We start from the raw sequence: 21,307 nt of genomic DNA, 5'->3' as shown, positions 1-21,307 counted from the left end.
CTGACTTGACTGCTCTCTCCGCTAGGGGTTTATATACCGAGATATGACGATTTCGAATGTTCTCGCTAATTGGCCTACAACCTTCGAGATTAAGCTACTACCTTGTAGATGTCGCACGGCGACATTGCACATATTTATCGACTTATGTTCATTGTCTCGGCTATCTAGAACTTTCTATGGGGCGTTATTTTACAGGTGATATGGCACACATACTTTTAGGCTTATTTTTATCTTGGCTAGTGCATTCTGGTCATATTACCGATAATTATAACAGTAAAACAAAAGGTGTTACTTTTACAATGAACGATTGGAAAACTAAGAACACAAAAGATGTCTAGAAAAGTACTAGAAAATAAAGAAATGACTCTAAAAAGTTATGACGTAATTTTATCGTTACAATTCGAAATTTAAATTAACGGAAACAAATTTAAATAAACTTAAATCTAGAAATATCAAATTCGTAACATTATTTTAAAGACGCTTTTTACTTGAAACATAGCATAAATTCTACTGGAAGTTGAGTCTGAATTTGAAAAAAAAAAGTTGTCATTAACTCGTTTTTAAAGGACTTTTTCTTCATATGCTATATGAAGAAAACAAGCTGAAAAAAAACGAAAAATTAAAATTTGCTTCCTAGAAGCAAATACACAAACCCCAAATTTAGAAGAGAATTGTGTCTTTAAAATATCCTTATTGTATATTCCGCTTCTTTGGCTCGGAATCAATACCAAAATTTTTAAAGTAAAGACAAAATCTTTGGAACCGGGCATGCTTTTTTTCAGTGCATGTTTTCTATCCATATGAAAGATATATTGCATAAGTTGGTATAACCATTGCCTTTTTATCCAATTTCATTGATTTGGCTAGTTTTTGCTGTGTGGATTTGCTTTATAAGCATCTGAAATTATAAAGTTATAGAAAATAAAAAAAAATAAATATATATATATATATATATATATATATATATATATATATATATATATATATATATATATATATATATATATATATATATATATATATATATATATATATATATATATATATATATATATATATATATATATATATATATATATATATATATATATATATATATATATATATATATATATTATCATATTCTGTCGTAAATTGATTTTTAACTTACGGGTTTCAAGAGTATTTTCTTAGGATTAATAAGGATTTCAGCTCAGTTAGCATTAAACAGTAAGAAAATTCCAAAAAATTACCATTAGAAGGCCTGTCTACCTGCAAATGAAAATAATTATTTTTAATAATATTAAGGTTATCCACCTTAAATACTATATATAAATTCGAGTATATCCGCTAAAATCTCAATTTTTTCACGATTGTTTTTCATTTGCATTTTAATGAGTATAAACTTTATAAAAAAAAGTTGCTTTGGGCTATTCTCCATCAAGTTAATTTAACATTTGCATCGAAGACGTATAATTTTATTCATTTCTTACTGATTTATTTTTGATTTGACCAAACAATCATTCGAGATATACACAAAATGTCTCTACAAATTCCCTCACATGTTGCAATCACTTCATAACTCTCTTCTCACTTAATTTTCCAATGGCACATTTATTGATTAGTTGGAATTCTATCTATAGGATAAGGTAGAATATATTCCAAATTTACGAGGAATCTATAAAAAATGATATACACCCGTCAAGGATTATATTAACTACTTTTTATTTTACTTTATCTAAAATTTTCAATGTGGGGAAAGATAATCCTTATTTCCGTAGTAAAACTAATGTTATTTTTAACTTATTTTTATTGGAAAAAAATTATTTGTTAGCAGTTAAATTTAATTTTTTTTTTCGAAATTTTCCACAGACCAATGAAATTTTCCATTTGTTAAGTATGTCTAAAACGTTTTATGAACTAAACGTGGGGATACAGTTCAATGCCCGTACACATAAGTTCAATATGAACTAACGCATACACAAGGTCTTGGATTCGATTCCTGCTTCGACCGAACACCAAACAGTTTTTCAGCGTTGGATTATCCCAAAGACAATAAACTTGAGGAAGATAGGAAATTGGCTTGCGTCATACCAAATGTTGCATTTACCATGTTAGTTCCATACATGTTTGTAATTTTTTTATTTGTTTTTCGTTTTTATTTTTTAAATGAAAAACTTAATTTTCTTAATGAAACAATGTTAAATTTTAGGCAACAACAAAAAAATTACATTTTCCCGTTTAAGGAAATTTATTTCGTTCACTTAATTTCTTTTTATGTGCATTTTAATGCTATGTCAATACTTGCCGTATACGCGTTTGGTTCGAGTATGAAACTGTAGGTACCTTTTACAATTTAAATAAAAGAAATGTATTTCGAATTTCTCTTAATGTCAAAAACGAAAACAGAAAATTTTATTTTAAAAAATGACAAAACATATTTTTCACCAAATATCCAAAGCATGCTAAGATTATGTAATATTTTAAACTAACAAGTAAATAAAATAGAAGTCTTGGGAAGGTAGTTCCCACAGTACTCCCCCGTCGAAGAACGCTAGAATCGTTCTGGGATTTTGATAACTCTTCCAAATCGGGTTCTTTTTTCTCCACAATATATTTCTGCTCCCTGATTGAAATTATGTTCATTATTTAAAATAAATGCAGGCTTGATTAGGTCTATAGATACGTTTTGACGTTTTCCATCAACCATAATACCGTACGTCTTTTTACGTCTATCTAGAACAAGATAGGGTCCTTTATACCGAGGTTGTAATGGTTTCATATAGCCGTCCTGTCTTATCCAAACATGCGAACAGCTTTCCAAACTCTTGCTTATAAAAACAATTCGTTTTGAGTGGTGTCTTTGTTCAGTCGATTTTACGCTTCTGATTGCTGATTTTATATAATGAAGTTGATCTGTTGGATTTAGAGTAGAATCCTTCTTAAAAAATCACCGGGTAGTTGTATTTGTTCTCCAAAAAGAATTTCTGCAGGGCATTCTCCTATGTCCTCTTTATTAATAGACCTGATACCTAGTAGAACTGTGTTGAGTGTTTTTGTCCACTGAATATCTTCCGCACATGTTAATGCTGATTTCAAAACTCTATGAAAACGTTGTACAAGTCCGTTTGATTGGGGGTGAAATGAGGTTGTAAAATTGTGTGTAATGCCCAATTTAGCTATTTCTTGTGTTTATGGAATTTGGTATTCCGTATCGACATATCCAATTGTTGTAAAATGCGGTGAAGACAGTTTCAGCTCTTATATCGGGCAATGGAATTGCTTCTGGCCAACGACTGAAACGATCCATGCATGTTAGCAGATTTGTAAATCCTTCAGATGGAGTTAGTGGTCCGACGATATCCAAATGTACAACAACAAAACGAGATGTTGTCGGTGAAAACTTGCCAAAATCTGTTTTGTTGTGCTTGGTGACAGCGTTGACATTCCAAACAACCTCGAGCCCATTCATTAATATCTTTATTCATAGAAGTCCAATAAAATTTCTTTGCGATCAGTTTACGTGTTGCTCGTATTCCCGGATGTGAAAGGCTATGTATATTGTGAAATGCTTGCTTACGGAATTCGTTTGGAAGACGGGAAATTCCTGTTGAGACGTCGCACCATATCTTAATGTCTGTATTTGGAATATTTACCGTAATTATCGTCTTACTCTTACTTTTAATCTCTTTAAGCTGTGGGTCTTCTTCTTGAGATTCCGACAGTCTTCTATAGTCTAATGGTTGTATCTTGATGGCTTCAATTCTAGACAGTGTGTCAGCGGTGACATTTTTGTCGTTAAATTGCTGGATGTTGAAGTTTGTTGCAACTCTGAGACGAAACATATCGTTGAAGTCGAGAGGGTTTCCTTGATTCTATCTGCTCGTACGCCTAACTGGTCTATTTCCTGAGTATCACAGACCGCTAAAATACTTCGTATTTTCTCTGGCAAACGCTCTAAAAACAAAGTCCTTAATACCTCATCAGAAATCTTTCCAGCTGATAAACATTTTAATCGTTGTAAGCAGTAGAGGTGTGCACGTGAGTAATAGTTTACTCACGCTCACGCACACTCACGACTGAAAAATCATACTCACGCACACTCACGCACGAAAACGTCATGACTCACGAAAAATACCGTGACTCACGAAAAATATCGTGACTCACGAATAATTTTATGATTAATTTACCTTACCGAAGTGTCTGAAAACATGAGCATTATTAAAATCGAGAGTGTTATTAAACTCTTTACATCCCAGGTGTCACTAAAATTGTAATTGAATTTAACTCTTAAGCGTTTTATGTTGGAGAGCGGGAATATTTTCGTGAGTGTAATTCTTTACTCGCGCACACTCACGAAAATATTATTTTCGTGACTCACGCACGACATTTTGGTTTGTTAATCACGCACACTCACGCTGTTGTCATGAGCGTGACTCACGACTCACGCACGAATCACGAAAATGTTCGTGAGTCACGACAATTTCGGGTCACGTGCACACCTCTAGTAAGCAGTGCGATAGTTTCTGGTCACCTCATTCTATGCCTCTTAGTATGCGCTTGATTTGATTTTCTGCTGATACGGCGAAGGAATTGGTTATGCGTTTCTTCATCGCATCATATTTATTCGTGATTGATGTGTCCAACAATAAGTCCTTCGCCATAAAAAGCACGGAGGGATCCAAATTTGCGACGAGGTATTCATATTTGGTAGAGTCTTGCGTAATTCCGTGAAGACGAAACGTAGCCTCAACTTGTAAGAACCATATGGCTGGTTCTTCTTTCCAAAATGCTGGAAGTTTCGCGATTCTTGCGGATCCAATACCTATATTGTTTGCAGGATGACTGCTGTTGTTTGTTGAAATATTTTCTGTTGACATCTTCGAAATAATCTTATTTAGGGGCCACCAAATTGTAGGTAGATTTTTAAATTTAAATAAAAGAAATGTATTTCGAATTTCTCTTAATGTCAAAAACGAAAACTGAAAATTTTATTTTAAAAAATGCCAAAACATATTTTTCACCAAATATCCAAAGCATGCTAAGATTATGTAATATTTTAAACTAACAAGTAAATAAAATAGAAGTGTTGGGAAGGTAGTTCCCACAAAACTAACACGGTAAATGGTTTGATCTCCTCAGTGGGCAATTTCCTATCTTCCTAGAGTTTATTGTCTTTGGATTATCGCACCACAGTAATGCTGGTGACACTTCTGTGGATTTCAAAGCTTCCCTAGGTGGTTTCACTGCAATGTTGAACGCCGTTCGCACTCGGCTATAAAAAGGAGGTCCCTTGTCATTGAGCTTAACATGAAATCGGGCAGCACTCAGTGATAAAGGAGAAGTTTACCCATGTGGTATCACAATGGACTGAATAGTCTAAGTGAGCCTGCTAAACGGGCTGCCACCTAACCTAACCTAACGCAAAAAAAAATTCTTACTATGAACTACTGCATGGTTAAAATGCTCATGATTTGGCGTCAATTATTTTCTTCTTTACTTCTTCATTTTTTCCTCAATGAGAGGGTGTAATTTCGTGAATTGCAGTTAAAAAGTACACCATGGCATTCAATTTTCCTGGTTTTAACAACGCTTTGAGGAAGCCTCAAAATGTGGAGTACAATTTAGTTTATTTAGTTAATTTTCGCACGAGGTGGTTCATTCTTCCTATGAAACAGTTTACGTGTTTTTCTGTGTCAAAATCAACTTTTAACATTTCGACAATTCAAAAGATATTTATACTCAGAAAAAATTTTAAGTTGTTGCAATAAAATAATAAAATATTTCTTTGGAAACAAAAAAACATGTTTTTCATTCCAAAATTTGACCAAAAACTGCAAAATCAGATATTTTTAAAGTTGGTAAATTTTGGTAGAATTTTCTTAAAATTTTTGTAGAATATTTTTATTTTGGGTGACAAACATTCCAGCAACACGATCCAAGCCCAGCTAATATTGAAAAAAATTACAAATAATTTCTTTTTGATTTTGGTTTCTTTTTACACTCAAAAAATTTTCACTTATTTGCAGGCAAGGTGATTCAAAAGAAAATGGACAGAGGCCAGACATTCTGAGTAGAACAACAAGGGATGACGAGGAAACTGGATGGTCATTAATAAATGAGGAAGTCGACAGCATTATTCCATTAGTGTTAGAACATTTGGAAAAGCTCGACGTCGAACATCTGCAACTGCCAGATATAAAGGAAAATATCACAGTGGTAAATTGCAACGGTACATAAGCTAAAGCAACCACTAACTCTTAAATTTCCAGAAGCCTTTGCTGATAACATACGAGGCTGGTATTTTTTTGACTAATGGAATCGTATATAATTTGGCTGGAATCCAGCGTTATGGCCCAGCATATATGACATATAAAGATAAAACATTTTTAAGTCGCTTCTACTTGAACACAAAAAGTTTACAGGTAAACCCGTTTTTTAATGAACCCAAATAAATACTATCTTTGGGAGGTTTAATTGGGCATTGTTGCTGTGTTGCATTATAGAACACGGCACAGTGAAATAAGGCCCCACAACGAATTGATAAGTAGTTTTGTTAGTATTTTCCAGGCTTTTGTTCCCAAAAAGTTTCACGTAAATAAGAGTAAAACTTTGGCCTCTGTGGTTATGTGAGTGTGAATCGGCCGAAGGATATATATAGAATGGTCTTGGGGTAAATCCTGCAAAGACTGAACTAGTCCTATACTGCAAAGATCGCAAAACTCCCGCGGTTAAGCCCATATCCTGAGGATATGGGCGAGTACGGTATAAAATCAAATAGAAAAAAAGTGGGGACTAAAACCATTGGCATTGGCTATAGACGGTAAGACCTATAATGCACAGTGGTAAGACCTATAATGCTATATGGTGTTGTAGTCTGGTGGCCGGCACTTCAGAAACCGACTTGTTTAGATAAAGTTCAGCGTATGGCATGCTTGTGTATCTCAGGCGCATTAGCAATAAGAGAGGTGGCGAATTGGGTGAGAAGTAATTTTCCAAAAATGTTGGCATTAATATATACTCAGACAGTCAACCTGCAATAAAATCCTTGGACTCTGTGTTCCTTAACTCGAAAACGGTCATCGACTGCCGCAAATCGAGATGGCTGGGCAGCACAATGAGTTAGAAAGCTAAGAACTACCCTACATATTCCAGGCGAACTAGAATCTGTTGGTATGCCTCTGGCTACCTTCAAGCTCTTACTGCGTGAGAAGGCTGTTATGATGGCAAATGTTCGATGGGAGAATTGTAAGGGTTGTAATGACACAAAGCAAATATGACCCCGTTTAAACTTAAACCGCACACTAGACGTCAGACTGCTATTACTGGTCGCTGCCTGATAGGCGATTTTGCAAAAACTATTGGCTACTAATGACTACTGTATGAGCTTTCATGACGCGGAGGAAAAGGGATCAATTAAACACCTCTTGTGTGAGTGTCCTGCATTTTGTGTAAAGCGTAAGCGAATTTTAGGGGCAAGAGCTTTAGATTACTGGTGGACCTGGAAAACGTAAACTTAAACAGTCTGCTAATGTTTTTGGAACAATTTGATTGATTCAACAGAAAGAAATAATCGAGAAGGGTCAGCGGTTAAAACTAGAAGTGCCCATATGTAATAGGTGCTTTTATTTAATGTGGTATGGTTAAATCTCAATCTAAACCGATTTCAACCAAATTTGGCATGCATATCCTGAACGTTAATCCTACAACAACAAAATATGGCTTCTGGGGCCATATAAGTGCATATCGGGCGAAAGATATATTTGGGAGCTATATCCCATATATATCTGAACCGATTTCTTCTCCGAGCAATATTGCCAAAGACACCATATCTCTACCTCTTCTCCTTTTGGTTTTGCAAACATATGCACTAACTTATAATACCCTGTTTCACAGTGTGGCACAAGGGTATAAAGACAGGATACGTTTTTAACACATCGAAATATTGCTCTGGTGAAATTATGAGTCGATCTAGCCACGTTCGTCCGTCTGTTGAAATCACGCTTACTTCCGAACGAAATAAGCTATCGACTTGAAACTTGACACAAGTAGTTGTTATTGATGTAGTTCGAATGGTATAGTCCCCATATAAAACGACCCCCAGATTTGGCTTGCGAAGCCTCTTGGAGGAGCAAACTTCATACGGTCAGGTTGAAATTTGGTACGTAAATATAACCCGATCCCCAGATTTGACCTCCGGAGCTTTTTGGAGGAATAAATTTCATCCAATTCGGTTGAAATTTGGTACGTAAGGATATTACCGCTAAAATATGATCATGCCAAAATGAGTCCATATCGGTCCATAATTATATATAGCCACAAATAAACCGATCCAAATCACACAATAATTAGTCCATATCAGTTCAACCCCGTATTTCACTTCTGGCTCTCTAATTACCACGCAACAGTTCGTATCGATTCGTAACTATTTATAGACTCCCCTATATACTCAAAAAAGAGTTTACTTGGATCCAAAGATTTTGACCTTCCCTTAAGTGTTTTGGCATTGATTCCGAGCCAAAGATGCGGCTTCTTTAAAATAAAGAAATTTTTGAGCGACCTATCTGGCTTTAAATGTAGGACCAATAAAATTAAAATTAGGCTACAGATCACATTTATCAAATTTTTACTTTCTTTTCGCGGTTTATTAATAAAGGTACTCACGTAGAAACAAATGACAATTTAAAAATCCAAATTATAACGGATACTTCAAAGAAAAAAATGTTTCCATAATTCCAAAAAAAAAAAAAAAAAAAAACTGAAGCAAAAACGCTAAATCCTCAAAATAAGTCTTAGCGTATATTTGAAGTGTTTTTATCTTAAATCTAAAGTTTCAATATTTCAGTTAATTTAAGAACTATTTCTTTAAATCGAAAATGTGTTTCTTTACCTTAAGGTAAATTAGCCTTAGTTCAAAGACTTGCGACTTTAACGGAGGGATGCAAATTTACTAAATTCGTATCCTAAATTTAATGAAAAAAAATGTTGAAGCAAAGATTATAAACTTTATTTTAATTAAAATGTCATTATTTTAAAGAAATTTGTCCTTAATATTTTGTAAATCTCGCATCCTAAAATATAGGTTAATATCACGTAAATATTTTTTTCAGCGTATATACCGATCAAGAACTTTTTTATCTAATATTTACCCAGTGTGAACTAACTTACAATTTAGAAGAGTTTTAAGATATCTTGCCATCGGAAGGTATTACCACAGCCCGAGTAATTCGATTGTGGAAGACAGTCTTTACTAGAAGTTTCTGCACAATCCATGGTCGAGGGTACATAAGTTTCGTCCTATCCGAACTTATCGCCGTGTATACTTGTTTATTTTTATGCCCTCCACCATAGGATGGGGGTATATTAACTTTGTCATTCCGTTTGTAACACATCGAAATATTGCTCTAAGACCCCATAAAGTATATATATTCTGGGTCGTAGTGAAATTCTGAGTCGATCTGAGCATGTCCGTCCGTCCGTCCGTCTGTTGAAATCACGCTAACTTCCGAACGAAACATTTTTGGTACATGGTATTAGTATATGGTCTCTAACAACCATGCAAAAATTGGTCCATATCGGTCCATAATTACATATAGCCCCCATATAAACCGATCCCCCGATTTGGCTTGCGGAGCCTCTAAGAGAACCAAATTTCATCCGATCCGGCTGAAATTTGGTACATGGTGTTGGTATATGTTCTCTTATGCCCATGCAAAAATTGGTCCACATCGGCCCATAATTATATATAGCCTCCATATAAATCGATCCCCAGATTTGACCTCCGGAGCCTCTTAGAGGAGCAAAAGTCAACCGATCCGATTGAAATTTGGTACGTGGTGTTAGTATATTGTCTCTAACAACCATGCCAAAAGTGGTCCATATCGGTCCTTAATTATATATAGCCCCCATATAAGCCGATCCCCAGATTTGACCTCCGGAGCGTCTTCGAGGAGCTAAATTCATCGGATCCGGTTGAAATTTGGAACATGGTGTTAGAATATGGTCTCTAACAACCATGCAAGAATTGGTCCATATCGGTCCTTAATTATATATAGCCCCCATATAAATCGATCCCCAGATTTGTCCTCCTGAGCCTCTTGGAGGAGCAAAATTCATCCGAACCGGTTGAAAATAGGAACGTGGTGTTAGTATAAGGCCGCTTATAACCATGCCATAATTGGTCCATATCGGTCTATAGTTATATATAGCCGATCCCCAATCACACAAAAATTGGTCCAAATCGGTTCATAATCATGGTTGCCACTCGAGCCAAAAATAATCTACGAAAATTTTATTTTTATAGAAAACATTGTCAAAATGTTATTTTGTTTCTATAGAAAATTTTGTCAAAATTTTATTTCTATAGAAAATTTTGTCAAAATTTTATTTCTATAGAAAATTTTGTCAAAATTTTATTTCTATAGAAAATTTTGTCAAAATTTTGTTTCTATAGAATTTTTTTTCCAAATTTTACTTCTATAGAAAATGTTGTCAAAATTTTATTTCTATAGAAAATGTTGTCAAAATTTTATTTCTATAGAATTTAATTAATTATATACTTATATACGTATTTTACCGGTCTATACTTGTTAATGTTTTAGAAACTGAAATTTCGAATGTGCAAATAGTTACTGGATGCCGTTCGCGTACAATTCAGCAAAATTAAGCAAAGAGAGTAAAATACACTCTTATTCTATTGCTAGTTTTTACTGGATATTTTTTACTGGAAAAGTACTCGCATACCTATTGATTCGCTATTCGGTTTCAAGAAGTTAACAATGTACTCAATATTAATTTCGTAATATTCCCGTGAAAAAGAATTGTCACTGAACGTATTTGACAAAAAATTATATATGGCAATAAATCTTTCCCAATATTCGAGCGAATTTTTAGAACCTTTACCATAGAGCTTAATCTAAATTGTTCCCAATTGCAGAATAAAATAAAGATTTTAGTCGAGTGTAAAGGGTCTTATGTAATTATTTTATATCGCAATTAAAAAGAAAATTTAGATGGGGTTCGCGCGAATTTAGCACAACCTTTATACTTAAACACAATCAAAATCTTTTGTTTTATAGGGATTAAAAATAAAGATTTCGCTCAAGTATAGAGGTTTCAAAAATTTGGAAAATCTTTATTTAATTTAGCATTTTCTTTCGTGTGTTGTATTTTCGACGGTATTAAATTCCAAAAATATAGATAAATGCAAAGACATTTGCCAAAAAATTCGGGTGATGTTTTTTTCGCTCACGTAATACATATTACATAATGGTGGTTTTTTGTTTGTTCGCACGAAAAAAAATTCCCTTAACCATTCTTTCGCATTGAAAAACAGAAGAAAACAACCTTTTTGGAACTATTCCGCGTTTATTTCTCCGAAATTTAACAACATCGCCAAACGTCAAAAAATGGTAACATACACTGAAAAAAATATTGACCTAATATGGAAGATTATGCAACTTAAATTTTAGGACTCGAAATTTACGCAATGTTAAGGACAAAATTCATTAAAATAATGACATTTTAATTAAAAGAAAGTTTATAATCCTTGCTTTAATTTTTTTTTATTAAATCTTGAAATTTTGTGTCTCTCTCCTGAAGTTGTAGATCTTTGAATTAAGCCAAATTTTCCTTAAAATAAAGAAAAACATTTTTAAATTAAAGAAATCGTCTTTAACTCAACTGACATATTTTTAAATTTAAGATAAAAGCGCTTCAAATATAGGCTAAAACTTATTTTAAGGATTTGCATCTTGGGCTTAAAGTTTTTTTTAGCATTAAGAAAACTGTTTTTACTTTGAAGTACCTGGCATAATTTGGATTTTGAAATTGGAATTTATTTGTACATAAATACCTTTATTAATATATCGCAAAAAGAGAATAAAAATTCGATGAATGAGATCTGTATCCAATTTTAATTTTATTGATCCTAGATTTAAAGCCAGGGAGGTCCGTAAAAATGTCTTTATTTTAAAGAAGCCGCATCTTTGGCTCGGAATCAATGCCAAAATCCTTAAGCGAAGGTCAAAATCTTTGGATCCAAGTAAACTTTTTTTGAGTGTATACATACATACATTGCAGCAGCTGTGATTCGATTGTTTACACACACGCATTCATGATAATTGTTTTTAAAAGTTTTTCTACCAGTTTTTGATTGCTTTGCCACCAAATCTCATACAGCACTGGACACTAATAATTGTTAAGAATAAAACCCCAGTCTCTCTATTCCTTGTGTCTTACCACATTCTGCAACAGCTTTTACAACATGTGGTACATTGTCGTCTTCTTCAGCTTTTCCAAATGGATACCATAAATTTGCAACGCCCATCTAACAAACATATAATTCCGGTGTTATGCAAAATTTTATATCATCCGCAGCAATGGGCTCATAATCCGTTCAGCAACAACCACTCAATTCGTTGGTGTCCACAATATCTACTATAATCGGATTACAATACCAGTGAACAAGAGTTTACTTAAGTCCATGCTGTTGTCGCCTCACTAGCAATTTCAACTCCAGTGGTCAAAGTGAAACTTTCTGCACCCAGAGAAGGAATATGATCACCTCAAACATGTTTTAAGAGCAAAATGTTATTTTTGGGTGGTGACCATGAAACATTTAGTTTTCGCAACCATGTTATTTTCTCGGAAATCATGTATCTGATTTCGGCAAGCAGGTTTTATTTGACGAGAAAATAACATCTTAGTGACAAACATGTTACATGGTCACCATACAAAAATAACATTTTGCTCTTGAAACATGTTTGAGGTGATCATATTCCTTCTCTGTGTGTGTTCAGCCAACCAAAGCCCATAACTATGTTAGCATCTCTCACGTTCAAGGGTAGTTCCTATGCAAAAGTCACTGTTCCCGACTTATATTTCGCAAGATATTTCGTCACAAAGGGATGTTAGTGTCCTATACCAGAGACTCTTCGTTGACTGTGAAATTAATACATTGAGATGCAAAGTGGCTGGTTTACTGAAGGATGTTTCTTGTTATACTCTCCCAATGTATAAAATTCAATCAGTTTTTTGAATCAATAAAATGCAAAATATATGCATAATTAATGCCGACAATAACGAATAAAAATTAATAAGCCTTCTTTCCGGACTTAATTCACTTGAAAATCTCCTCTTGTAGGCCTACAGCGCAGTGTACCCTATTGTGCCATATGTTACATTTTAAGATTATCCTCCAACTATTGAAAAATCACTTTGTGACGTACCAGTTGCATCGCTAGTCTATTCTATCATGTAGTAGGGAGCGGCTAGAAAGTGGTTGCTAGTTTATTACGAAAATACCACTCCATGTTATTTTTATTTTGTCAATCGATCTTATTGCATTTTTAAATAACAACGCGAAACACATTTGTACTACATATAATTTCACACAAATCATTTATATTATAATTTCACACAAATCATTTGAATAATTAAATCATTTCTTAATTCACATTGCAAATGGTGCCATAGGTTAGGTTAGGTGGCAGCCCGATGTTAGATTATTCAGTCCATTGTGATACCACATTGGTGAACTTCTCTCTTATCACTGAGTGCTGCCCGATTCCATGTTAAGTTCTATGACAAGGGACCTCCTTTTACTAGCCGAGTCCGAACGGCGTTCCATATTGCAGTGAAAGCACTTAGAGAAGCTTTGAAACCCTCAGAAATATCACCAGCATTACTGAGGTGGGATAATCCACCGCTGAAAAACTTTTTGGTGTTCGGTCGAAGCAGGAATCGAACCCACGACCTTGTGTATGCAAGGCCGGCATGCTAACCATTGCACCACGGTGGCTCCCAAAAATGGCGCCATGTTTTGAAACTAAATAATATCAACATATGGAAAGATTTAACGCGATCTAATTAGGGACTGTGGGCTTTACTTCAGTTTTAAACCCGAAAAAAACAAAGTACCACAAATGAAAAAGATATTTCGGTAGTTTTTCGCATTTTTGGTTTTGTATGGGATTTCGCTGCGGAAACCGAACATGGTACCTACCTTAATGCAGTACATGTAGGTTAAAACTAATTAAATATTTATTAAAGTGATAATTGTTTTTATATCATTTCTTTCTCCAAGATCAATAATAGATGTTTGTACTGATAATGAAATAAAACCCCATCTTGGTACAATTGTTGTGGGGTTTATTGCATACCCAAAAACGATGCCTTATTTCGTTACCAAACAAATCCCAACATTATTATTTGACATTATTTCATTTTTCCGCATATATAATTTGAAATTTTCCTAAATCTTTCGTTTAGTTTGAATACAATTTCTTGCTCAAATTGATGGCCTTAGAAGGATATGGCAAAGTTATTGGGTCTATGGAGGATACGGTCATTTATGCAGAATTGGCTGTTGATATTACAACACTGAAGATGAAGCTGATCGATTTTCGCGTAATAAAATTCAGGTAATATTGACCATGTATCGTAAACAACAGTTTTCAGTCCCTTACTTTCCCATGTAGAAATATTCAGGTGCAATTGGATCAAACTCGATTTATAAGACACTTGACTGGTGTCATATTGAGTCCGATTACAAATCTCTTCAAGGAACGCATAACAACATCAATTTCGGATGGCCTTAAAGACCAAATGCAAACTGTGATGGATGACTTCAACAACGACGACCCATTGGAGCTCAACAAATTTGTTAAACAAGTTCTTGGTGGTTTAACTGGCACTAAAAAACAATCTGACAAAGTAGACTAACATATCGAAATGGTATTTGGGAATAAACTTCTAGGATTCAAATGAAGAGGATGGCAAAAAATAAAAATAAAGAAATGAAAACAGAGACTAACTTTTTTTTTTTAATTTTCTGTCGACCGGTACGTTCAATGGAGACATTTTGAAATCCTCAACAATGCCAGAGGCTTTACTGAGATGAAATTTACCTGTGGTGTTCGGCTACAACTGAAATGGAGCCCACTACCATTGCACTATGGGGCCAACGACCGGTTTCAGAAGTAAATATTACAAAAATTTACTTATAGGTTTTAAATTTTTAACACATGTTGTATATAACGTCAGAAAAGCTCATAGGATCAGATAGATCCGCCCACTGCAACCGTTAATATTTATACCCTGCACCAGTCTGTCTAAGAACACATTTTTGTAAGAGTATAATTGATAGTATTTTCAAGTGTGCTAAAAATGGTTGAAATCGCTTCAAATAGATGTAGTCAGTGCTGCCGCTACTACTTCAATCGAAGTATTTTACTGCATTTTCACAAAATTTACTTCGTCACCCCTTCTTCCAAAAATCTGCTTCACTTTTTGTTCTGCTTCAAATTTTAAAAATTTTCCCCATACTACCTAATTGTTTTTCCTATTCCTTTAATTACGATGAACATAGCGGTTTTAATCATTGAATTATTAAATTATTATGTGGATCAGTTTTTGCATAGTTGTTAGAGACCATACACTCAGCCGGATCGGATGAAATTTGGTTCTCTTAGAGGCAAGCCAAATCGGGGATCAGTTAATATGGGGGCTATATATAATTATGGACCGATGTGGACCAATTTTTGCATATGGTTGTTAGAGATCATATGCTGAAACCATGTACCAAATTTCAAATGGATCGGATGAAATTTGCTTCTCTTAGAGTCTCCGCAAGCCAAATTTAGGGGTCCGTTTATATGGGGGCTATACGTAAAAGTGGACCGATATGGCCCATTTGCAATACCATCCGACATACATCAATAGTAACTACTTGTGCCAAGTTTCAAGTCGATAGCTTCTTTCGTTCGGAAGTAAGCGTGATTTCAACAGACAGACGGACTTACTCAGATCGACTCAGAATTTCACCACGACCCAGAATATATATACTTTATGGGGTCTTAGAGCAATATTTCGATGTGTTACAATCGGAATGACAAAGTTAATATACCCCCATCCTATGGTGGAGGGTATAATAATGTTACGAATTTGATATTTCTAGATTTAAGTTTATTTAAATTAGTTTCCGTTAATTTAAATTTCAAATTGTAACGATAAAATTACGTCATAACTTGTTAGAGTCATTTCTTTATTTTCTAGTACTTTCCTAAACATCTTTTGTGTTTTCCAATCGATCATTGTAAAAGTAACGCCTTTTGTTTTACTTATTGTTATAATTGTAGTAATATGACCAGAATCACTTATGTTATGCCTGCACAACATCTACCTAATCTAGTAGAATGCACTAGATTATTAGCATAAGCCTAAAAGTATGTGTGCCATATCACCTGTACAATAACGCCGATAGAACATTCCAGATGGCTGTAGGCAATGAAGATAACCAGTTGAATATGTGCTGTTAGATAAATTGTATCAAGATAGTTCTAGATGGTTGTAGGCCAGACTATCCAGAATTTTCGAAATCGTCAAATCATGGTATATAAGCCCCTGGCGGAGTGAGCAGTCAAGTCAGTCGTAAGCTAAAGTTTATACAGTACACATCGTAGAGCAAATAAGTGAAACCAATCAGTTAAACAAATAAATTGTAGATTGTCGTTATTTGAAAAGAACTGTGTTTTAATTATCGGGTAATTAAATACGCCTCAATATAAAAACGTAACAATTGGTGTCGGAAGTGAAATAACGGAAAAAAAATCTATAATGAAGTTTAATCAGCTTCGAGTGGAAGACTTGAAGAAGGAATGGAGCAAAATGGAGCAGCCGACTACAGGAAACAAAGCTCAATTACAAAAGCGACTACTGGAAGAGTTCCAGCGGCGCAGTATTGATATCGAAACACATGAGTTCGATTATAAGGAAGATCTTGACGAATCAGTAGTAGCCAGCGCCTTGGAAACTCCATCTGTAGCTTCTAATGTTGTTGATTACACATCGATGGTCAATATTTTGAGCAAAATGATGGAAGAAAATTCTCTAAAAATGCAAGAGAATTCTAGAAAAATGGAAGAAAAATTCGACGAAAATTCAAAAAAGATGGACGAAAATTCTAGAATTCTAAATGAGAATTATCAACAAATTGCTGAAGGCATGGAAAAACGTGTGGACCATATCGAAAGCCAAATTGGAGAGCTGGATAAGAAGATTATTTCTGTGGATGAGAAAATTATGGTTCATGATGAGAAGTTTCTACACCTTGAAAGAAAAATGTCAGAGCTGGAAATTGAAGGTGAACCAGTGCGCGTTATCGAGGGCTCGAAAACCAAACCTCCTGTTTTCGATGGCTCAACTTCATTTGATGTCTTCAAATTCCAATTCGAAATGGTTGCTTGTAGAAATTTGTGGAACGACAATGACAAAGCAATTGAACTTCTATTGGCATTAAAAGGCAATGCCGCTGATGTGATACAAAGCATTCCCGCTGCCTCTAGAAATAATTATAATGAAGTAATAGCGGCACTTCAACGTAAGTACGGCGGAGAACATAAGCAAGACATCTTCAGAATGGAATTAAGAGGGAGAGTTCAGAAGTCAAATGAGACTCTACAAGACTTTGCAACAGAGGTTGAGCGGTTGGTGCTTTTGGCATACCCTGGAGAGAATCATCCTCTTATAGGTGGCATTCGAGACTCTGAGATAAAATGTGCAACATATGCCGCACAAAAAGCTACATTCACAGAAACAGTAACATTTGCACTTGTACAAGAGACTGCGAGATTGCTGGCACGGCCTCAAATTCACAAAGTACGCAGAGTAGAGACCGAGTGTGAAGAATCGAAATGGGTCATTGAATTGGTAAAAGAGGCTCTAAGGTAGATAATGCAAGAAATGAAGCAGCAGGCAAATAAATCTAGAATAAAATGCTATAACTGTGATAAGGCTGGACATCTTCCCCGGGAATGTAAAGCGTGGCATAAAACGTCGGGATCAATCTCGCCTTCTCCATTAAACAATAATCATAAGAAGGCGACCACAAAGCCAAGGACTCAAATTTAAATTTTGCGGATAATAGAAAAGGTAGCAAACAAGTTATTGATCAAGCCTTGATACGACGGCACTGCAATGTAGAAAGCACACGCTACTCGAAGGCTGAACCAAAGGAGACAGTTGTAAATGTCAGGCAGTTACACATCGAATCTGGCACAGACTGGTCAACAGAGCAACGTAAAGATCCCATTCTGAGAAAAATTATTTCGGCAAAAGAAGAAAATAAAAAACACAGTAAGAAAGACATCGCAGCCGAAAGCCCACTTATGAAATCATACTGGGCTCAATGGGACAGTCTATGTCTGGTCAACGAAACCCTACAACGTAAGTGGGAAAGTGAAGATCGCAAGAATAGCCGCAACTTGATAATCGTGCCAGATTCCAAGGTAAAGGATGTTTTGACGGAATTCCACAATGGACCTTGTGGAGGTCACTTAGGAATAACCAAAACAGCCGAGAAAGTGAAGCAACGATTCTACTGGGTTGGATGCCAGAAATCAATTGCTGAATGGGTGGCAAATTGTGAGAAGTGCATAAAGGCGAAAGGGCCAAGACGAAAAAGTAGAGGTCTTATGCAAGAGTATAGGCCAGGAGCGCCTTTTGAAAGAATAGCAATGGACGTTGCAGGGCCTTTCCCAGTAAGTGAATCTGGAAATCGATATGTCCTTGTGGTCATGGACTACTTCAGCAAGTGGCCAGAAGTTTATGCCATTCCTAACCAAGAGGCGAAGACGATTGTAGATGTAGTCGACAAGAACTGGATATGTCGCTACGGTGTGCCGACCGAGATACACTCAGACCAAGGAAGAAATTTTGAATCGGTCATATTCAAAGAGATGTGTGACTCCCTTGGTATCAAGAAAACAAGGACTACGCCATTGCATCCACAGTCTGATGGCATGGTAGAAAGGTTTAATCGCACCCTGGAAGAACATCTTCGAAAGTTGGTAGATAACGGCCAACGAGACTGGGACGATCATATACCAAAGTTTTTGCTGTCGTATAGATCAGCCATACATGATTCTACGTCACGAACACCGGCCAAGGTCCTATTCGGAACGGAATTGAAATTGCCCGGAGATTTGATATTCGGCGCTACACCCAATGAGCTCGCCATGAAAGAAACCAGTAACGACATACCAAACACATTTGGTTCACGAATTAGTGCGAAACAAAATAAAAATGGTCAGCAACAGGATGAAGGCGAGATATGATCGTGCAGCGAACACTGAGGGCTTTAAAGAAGGACAACTGGTTCTGTTATTCAACCCGCAACGAAATAAAGGATTATGTCCTAAACTACAAACGCAGTGGGAAGGCCCATATAAAGTCATCAAGAAGATCAATGATGTTGTATACCGCATTCAAAAGGACGACAGCCCAAGGTCAAAGATGAAAGTTGTTCACCTGGAACGTTTGGCTCCTTACGGAACGGGTTCTGTGCCTATTCGGTACGAACAGGCTTAAGCGGGAGGCCGTGTTACGAATTTGATATTTTTAGATTTAAGTTTATTTAAATTAGTTTACGTTAATTTAAATTTCAAATTGTAACGATAAAATTACGTCATAACTTGTTAGAGTCATTTCTTTATTTTCTAGTACTTTCCTAAACATCTTTTGTGTTTTCCAATCGTTCATTGTAAAGGGTGATTTGTTAAGAGCTTGATAACTTTTTTTTTTTTAAAAACGCATAAAATTTGCAAAATCTCATCGGTTCTTTATTTGAAACGTTAGATTGGTCCATGACATTTACTTTTTGAAGATAATTTCATTTAAATGTTGACCGCGGCTGCGTCTTAGGTGGTCCATTCGGAAAGTCCAATTTTGGGCAACTTTTTCGAGCATTTCGGCCGGAATAGCCCGAATTTCTTCGGAAATGTTGTCTTCCAAAGCTGGAATAGTTGCTGGCTTATTTCTGTAGACTTTAGACTTGACGTAGCCCCACAAAAAATAGTCTAAAGGCGTCAAATCGCATGATCTTGGTGGCCAACTTACCGGTCCATTTCTTGAGATGAATTGTTCTCCGAAGTTTTCCCTCAAAATGGCCATAGAATCGCGAGCTGTGTGGCATGTAGCGCCATCTTGTTGAAACCACATGTCAACCAAGTTCAGTTCTTCCATTTTTGGCAACAAAAAATTTTTTTAGCATCGAACGATAGCGATCGCCATTCACCGTAACGTTGCGTCCAACAGCATCTTTGAAAAAATACGGTCCAATGATTCCACCAGCGTACAAACCACACCAAACAGTGCATTTTTCGGGATGCATGGGCAGTTCTTGAACGGCTTCTGGTTGCTCTTCACTCCAAATGCGGCAATTTTGCTTATTTACGTAGCCATTCAACCAGAAATGAGCCTCATCGCTGAACAAAATTTGTCGATAAAAAAGCGCGAAACACATTTCGAACCGAACACTGATTTTGGTAATAAAATTCAATGATTTGCAAGCGTTGCTCGTTAGTAAGTCTATTCATGATGAAATGTCAAAGCATACTGAGCATCTTTCTCTTTGACACCATGTCTGAAATCCCACGTGATCTGTCAAATACTAATGCATGAAAATCCTAACCTCAAAAGAATCACCCTTTAAAAGTAACGCCTTTTGTTTTACTTATTGTTATAATTGTAGTAATATGACCATAATCACTTATGTTATGCCTGCACGACATCTACCTAATCTAGTAGAATGCACTAGATTATTAGCATAAGCCTAAAAGTATGTGTGCCATATCACCTGTACAATAACGCCGATAGAACATTCCAGATGGCTGTAGGCAATGAAGATAACCAGTTGAATATGTGGTGTTAGATAAATTGTATCAAGATAGTTGTAGATGGTTGTAGGCAGACTATCCAGAATTTTCGAAATCGTCAAATCACGGTATATAAGCCCCTGGCGGAGGGAGCAGTCAAGTCAGTCGTAAGCTAAAGTTTATACAGTACACATCGTAGAGTAAATAAGTGAAACCAATCAGTTAAACAAATAAATGGTAGATTGTCGTTATTTGAAAAGAACTGTGTTTTAATTATCGGGTAATTAAATACGCCTCAATATAAAAACGTAACAATAAAATGAATTCTATTGTTTTGTTTTCAAAAATGTATGCTACTTCAATTTTATTCAATCTACTCCACTTTTTTCCAAAATCTACTTCACTCAAGTTTTCACTAGCGGCAGCACTGGATGTAGTTCCCATATATATCCTTCGCCCGATTCGGTTCAGATTTAGATATAGCTATATTGTTACGAATTTGATATTTCTAGATTTAAATTAGTTTCCGTTAACTTCAAATTGTAACGATCATATTAGGTCATCACTTGTTAGAATCATCTCTTTGTTTTCTAATATCTTCCTAAACTTCTTTTTGTTTGCTTAGTTTCATATCGTTTCATTGACAGTTCCAAAGATTAAGAATAACCCAGCAA

The 21,307-nt window shown here is 35.4% G+C and overlaps 1 protein-coding gene across 3 annotated transcripts in view; it reads left to right on the top strand.

Moving 5' to 3' along the window:
• Window positions 1–14,790, top strand: part of LOC142221307 (uncharacterized) — a 39,838-nt gene extending 25,048 nt beyond the window's left edge. For 2 of the 3 annotated variants that reach the window (XM_075290985.1, XM_075290986.1), the window contains exons 3-6: window positions 6,009–6,198; window positions 6,252–6,404; window positions 14,251–14,402; window positions 14,460–14,790. In XM_075290985.1, coding sequence (XP_075147100.1) covers window positions 6,009–6,198; window positions 6,252–6,404; window positions 14,251–14,402; window positions 14,460–14,703 — 739 coding nt within the window. In that variant the 3' untranslated portion in view covers window positions 14,704–14,790. The remainder of the gene's footprint in view (window positions 1–6,008; window positions 6,199–6,251; window positions 6,405–14,250; window positions 14,403–14,459) is intronic. The other variant, XM_075290987.1, reaches the window with a different exon arrangement.
• Window positions 14,791–21,307: the final 6,517 nt, after the last annotated feature.

The sequence above is a fragment of the Haematobia irritans genome, chromosome 1 (genome assembly GCF_050003625.1).
Source record: "Haematobia irritans isolate KBUSLIRL chromosome 1, ASM5000362v1, whole genome shotgun sequence".
Classification (NCBI taxonomy): domain Eukaryota; kingdom Metazoa; phylum Arthropoda; class Insecta; order Diptera; family Muscidae; genus Haematobia; species Haematobia irritans.
This window is presented reverse-complemented; position numbering and strand designations above follow the sequence as displayed.